General features: G+C 36.1%; 2 protein-coding genes across 3 annotated transcripts in view; one reads left to right on the top strand and one right to left on the bottom strand.

Annotated features, from left to right (window-relative positions):
- LOC106868831 (cytochrome P450 3A7) overlaps positions 1–4131 on the bottom strand; it is a 388137-nt gene that overhangs the window by 178363 nt on the left and 205643 nt on the right. The gene's annotated exons all lie outside the window — the stretch shown is intronic.
- The window catches only part of LOC106884149 (cytochrome P450 3A19), a 69356-nt gene that overhangs the window by 19111 nt on the left and 46114 nt on the right, over positions 1–4131 (top strand). Inside the window, exons 9-11 of one of the 2 annotated variants that reach the window (XM_052976964.1) lie at positions 188–325; positions 917–1079; positions 3670–3929. The exons of the other annotated variant lie outside the window; for it this stretch is intronic. Of the exons in view, the coding sequence (XP_052832924.1) occupies positions 188–325; positions 917–1079; positions 3670–3744 (376 nt within the window). The 3' untranslated portion in view covers positions 3745–3929. Of the gene's footprint in view, positions 1–187; positions 326–916; positions 1080–3669; positions 3930–4131 lie in introns of those variants that run through there. 2 annotated transcript variants of the gene reach the window in all.

The following is a 4131-nucleotide window of genomic DNA, read 5'->3' as shown; positions in this document are numbered from 1 at the left end:
AGAGAGAGAGAGAGAGAGAGAGAGAGAGAGAGAGAGAGAGAGAGAGAGAGAGAGAGAAACAGAGCGACAGAGAGAAAGAGAGGGATTGTGTTTTTAATGGTGTGTTTGTGTGTACGTACAGTGTAATTTAAGAAATAATATAGAGAAAGTTTGTGATATTTTGTTCACTTCTGTATATTTCTTTCAGATTGGATCGTCAGTGCAATAAAGCATGCACAATAAAAGGTGTACAAATTCCCGAAAAATTGACTATCAGAGTTGCTGTGGATGCTCTACATTATGACCCAAAATACTATCCAGAACCGGACAAATTTATTCCAGAAAGGTAACATTCTTAATGACTGTTTCATTGATAAAGTCAAACGTAGTTCTATGCTTAAGGTGTCTAATAGATATTGTTTGAGTGATATGTTAGGCGGAAACCTCATAGGTGGAGGCCTCTCAGACTTATCGTTACTGTTCTTAGGTGTTATTAGGCTTAATCCATTGCTAATCCATTGCTAGCTTTAATAAATATACCTGAACCACATTTATTTTTTCGAGCCAATTCTCTCAGGTGACCCCTGAAAACAGCGCCCTTCGTTATTTAATATAAATGTTTGTATGTGTATGTGTGTGTGTGTTTACGTATATATATATATATATACGTTTGGATATTCACATATACACAAACATATATACAAATATACTTTTATAAGTTTTACTTCTTTATTAGTTTTAGTCATTGCACGCTGATTATATTTGGGTAGCACTTTCGTAGTTTTAATCGCAAACATTCCAGTTTGTCCTTCTTATTTCTAATTGGAGGAGCCAGGGTGACCAATGTGCAAAACAGTTTTCAACCTGGCTCCTCCAATTAGAAAAGGTGAAAGTAATACGATTGAAAATAAATTGTGTTGTTTATTCTTATTTACAGATTCAGTGAAGAAGCGAAATCTAAACAAGTGCCGTTCACCTACTTACCATTTGGTGCAGGGCCAAGAATGTGTCTTGGAATGAGACTGGCCAAGCTGGAGTTCAAGGTAGCAGCTGTCCAAATGATTCGGAACTTCAAAATTTTTGCTACAGAGAAAACAGAAGTAAGTGCTTTATTTTTGATTGGTTCAATTAGGGAAAGTTTGACGAGGAAATTCTATTACTTATTTTTATTTTGTCATCGTCGACTTTATCGCGTATCCGAAAATTTAGTTTCTTCTACTGTGACTGCTTCATTTCTGGTGATGCCATTGACGATTATGTAGACCGATTCTTGGATAGAAGAGTCGATGGCATTGACTGCATGGTAATGTTGGTGGAAGGCGAGGTCGATCTTGTCGAGCCTTACTCTCCTGTCGTGTGATTTCTTCCTTTCCTCTTCTGGGGCCTTCAAAGATTTCGGTTCCCATGGAGATGGAACATTGCCACTTGGTACAGTTTTGGTATGTGTTTCTGATGGTCGTTCCTTTATATATTAAAGCCATAGTTTGCTCTCAAAGATCTGAGTTTGGATACGGGTTTACATCCCGGGTCAGGTTTGTTCCTGTCGTACTTCTATCCCTGTTTATCACTGATTGATTCATCACTGATCCAGGATAAAAAACGTCGCGATCAATTGTGAACCGTGTTACATTTATCCCTAATTGATTTTTGATAACACGGGTTGGCGATCAGTAAAAGATTCTGCTTTGAGAGCAAATGCGTGCCCCATATACCGTCCATGATGCTCTGGAGAATTTGGTATCTCAGAACAAACCTGTTTTCCCCAAATGTTCTATTACTCATTTTTCATTGCCTTCTGTAACGCGATGTTCTTTAAAACAAAACACATGTGATAAACGAGGATAAATGTACATATATTTTCTGAACTTTGTCTATATCGCTATATTTCGTATTTTGTGAAATTCGTTCACAATTACATAAGGTTCAATGCCACAACATGGAGCCTTCAATACTTTCGAATCATCCGTAGAACTGGTGAGGGCGGCTGCGTCTGTAACCAAGGACATGTTTGCAAGTGCTACTACACACAGCAGTGGTCCTAAGTGACTGCACTAAAATTCAATGTTTTTTACTGAAAAAAGTTTTCTGAAACCACCTGAAATCTGCGTCCTAAGAATCTCTACAGCCACTCATACCTTTTCTACAATGCTGAGATAATGAAGTCTGTGACATCTTATCTACGTTTAAATGGTTGTGCAATTGTTGTAGCTCCTTCACTTTTAACCTATTGCTTTAATATCCCTGTGAGGCAGCTTCTTCCTCCGACTGTGAATTAGCAGTCATTTTTCTTTAAGAACTTGATTAATTTTCATCTGATAATTTGTTCCATAAATTTTTCTTTTTACGTGACGTTATTGAAATTCTGGGGTCGATGTAATCGACTAGTCTCCTCCCGTAAGATTTCAGGCCCTGTGTCTATCATAGAAAAGATTATTTTGCATAAAGTGACACACTGGCAATTGTATTTTAGGAATTCTTTTCCAAACGATTTCTAGTTCACCCTGTGAAATTTTAGCTTGGATACAGTACACAAGATTCTTTTTGGGTGCGTAAGTGCAATTTTGTCACAATGTTATTTGTGACAAAATCCCTAGTGATTCTTTAATTTTATGAACTAATTCTGTATTGTTTGTGAAGCATATATATATATATATATATATACGGTTTCAGTCGATTGACTGTGGCCATACTGGAACATCGCCTTATAGAAATGGGAAAGAAACCTCAGAAAACTATAGACCACCAGAGAGAATTGAACTTACGATCCATGGTTTATAAAGCCTGTATGCTATCTGCTGGCCTATAGTTTCTCAGCCAGTGGGTTGGAAATTAATTGTTCCACATACAACATATTTGAAAGGTCACATAAAAATACTTGTTTTTGTTCCTAAGGTAAAATTTCAGGCACTTTATAACCTGATTTGAGTTTAAATCAGCCAAGAAAGCTACAGTATGTGTTGATCCAGTTTGCCTAAAACCTCTTCTATCTTTCAACGGTTGCCTTGAAGGTTGTAGTCGTATCTTGAGGAACCGGTGGACGATATGCTATACAACATCTGACATTAAATATATTGTTGGTGTATCACTAAACATGTTTGTGTTCGACTTCAGAATTAAGAATGTGACATCTTGACTGATGTACACGACACCTCTACTATGAATTCATTCTTTCCTGTCCTGTCCTGTCGAGAGAAAAATACCAGATACTTTGGTATGCATGTGTACCTCTATGTCAACTGTGGTTGTTATTAGTTTCGTTTTAGCAAGAGAAGTGCATGTTGCATGAATACATGCAACATTGTCTACCGGTGAAGGTATTTTATATTGGTTAGCGAATTCTTAAAGACTTCGGATATGTTTAAATTTCTTCCAACCATTTGAAGTTTTTGAATTTTCTACTTGATTATTTAAAAAATATATAATCCTGGATATATCATCTGTGATAGTTTCTGGGGTTATTGAGTATACCTGGAAGCACTGTTCACTCCTCACTCGACGGACTCGTACCTCCTGATCCATAGCCACACTGAAGCAAGCTCTGCTGTCCAAATGGTCAACTTGATCACATTCCCTCTACTGGAACATGTGATACTTACCAGGTTGTAGGTTGTACAGGGATAACTTTATGTAATTTATTGAATATCTAATGACTATTTTAAGAATTATTTTATTTCAAATTTTCTATTACAGAACCCTCTTATATTGGACGAGACTTTCTTATTGGTTGCCAAAAACGGTGTTTGGGTGAAGTTTGAACGAAGATAAAGGCTCAATGTACATCGGTTTCAAATCATATTGTAAATCATATTGTGAATTAATGAATAAAAGAACAAACAATAAATGTAACTAATGTAACACAGTGTTTATAAACCATTGTACCAAATAGAAGATTCATCTAACCATTTTTCTGATTCATCTTTTTTCTGATTAAAACTTTGAAAAACCTTCTATTCCATTTCCTTATCCGTTTGATCGAGCAGTGTTATGTTTGCGTCGAAGTTACAATTGTGATTGATTACATACAGACACTCATACATGCAAATATGCATATGTATATATACGATACAATAGAATGAAAAACTACAGAAGACTTGTCGAAGTTGCAAATTTTATTTCATCCAAAGACTCATACATGTAAACATGCGTGTATAT

The sequence above is a fragment of the Octopus bimaculoides genome, chromosome 26 (genome assembly GCF_001194135.2).
Source record: "Octopus bimaculoides isolate UCB-OBI-ISO-001 chromosome 26, ASM119413v2, whole genome shotgun sequence".
NCBI lineage: Eukaryota > Metazoa > Mollusca > Cephalopoda > Octopoda > Octopodidae > Octopus > Octopus bimaculoides.
Note: the sequence above shows the minus strand (reverse complement) of the source record. Positions and strands in the feature narration are given on the sequence as shown.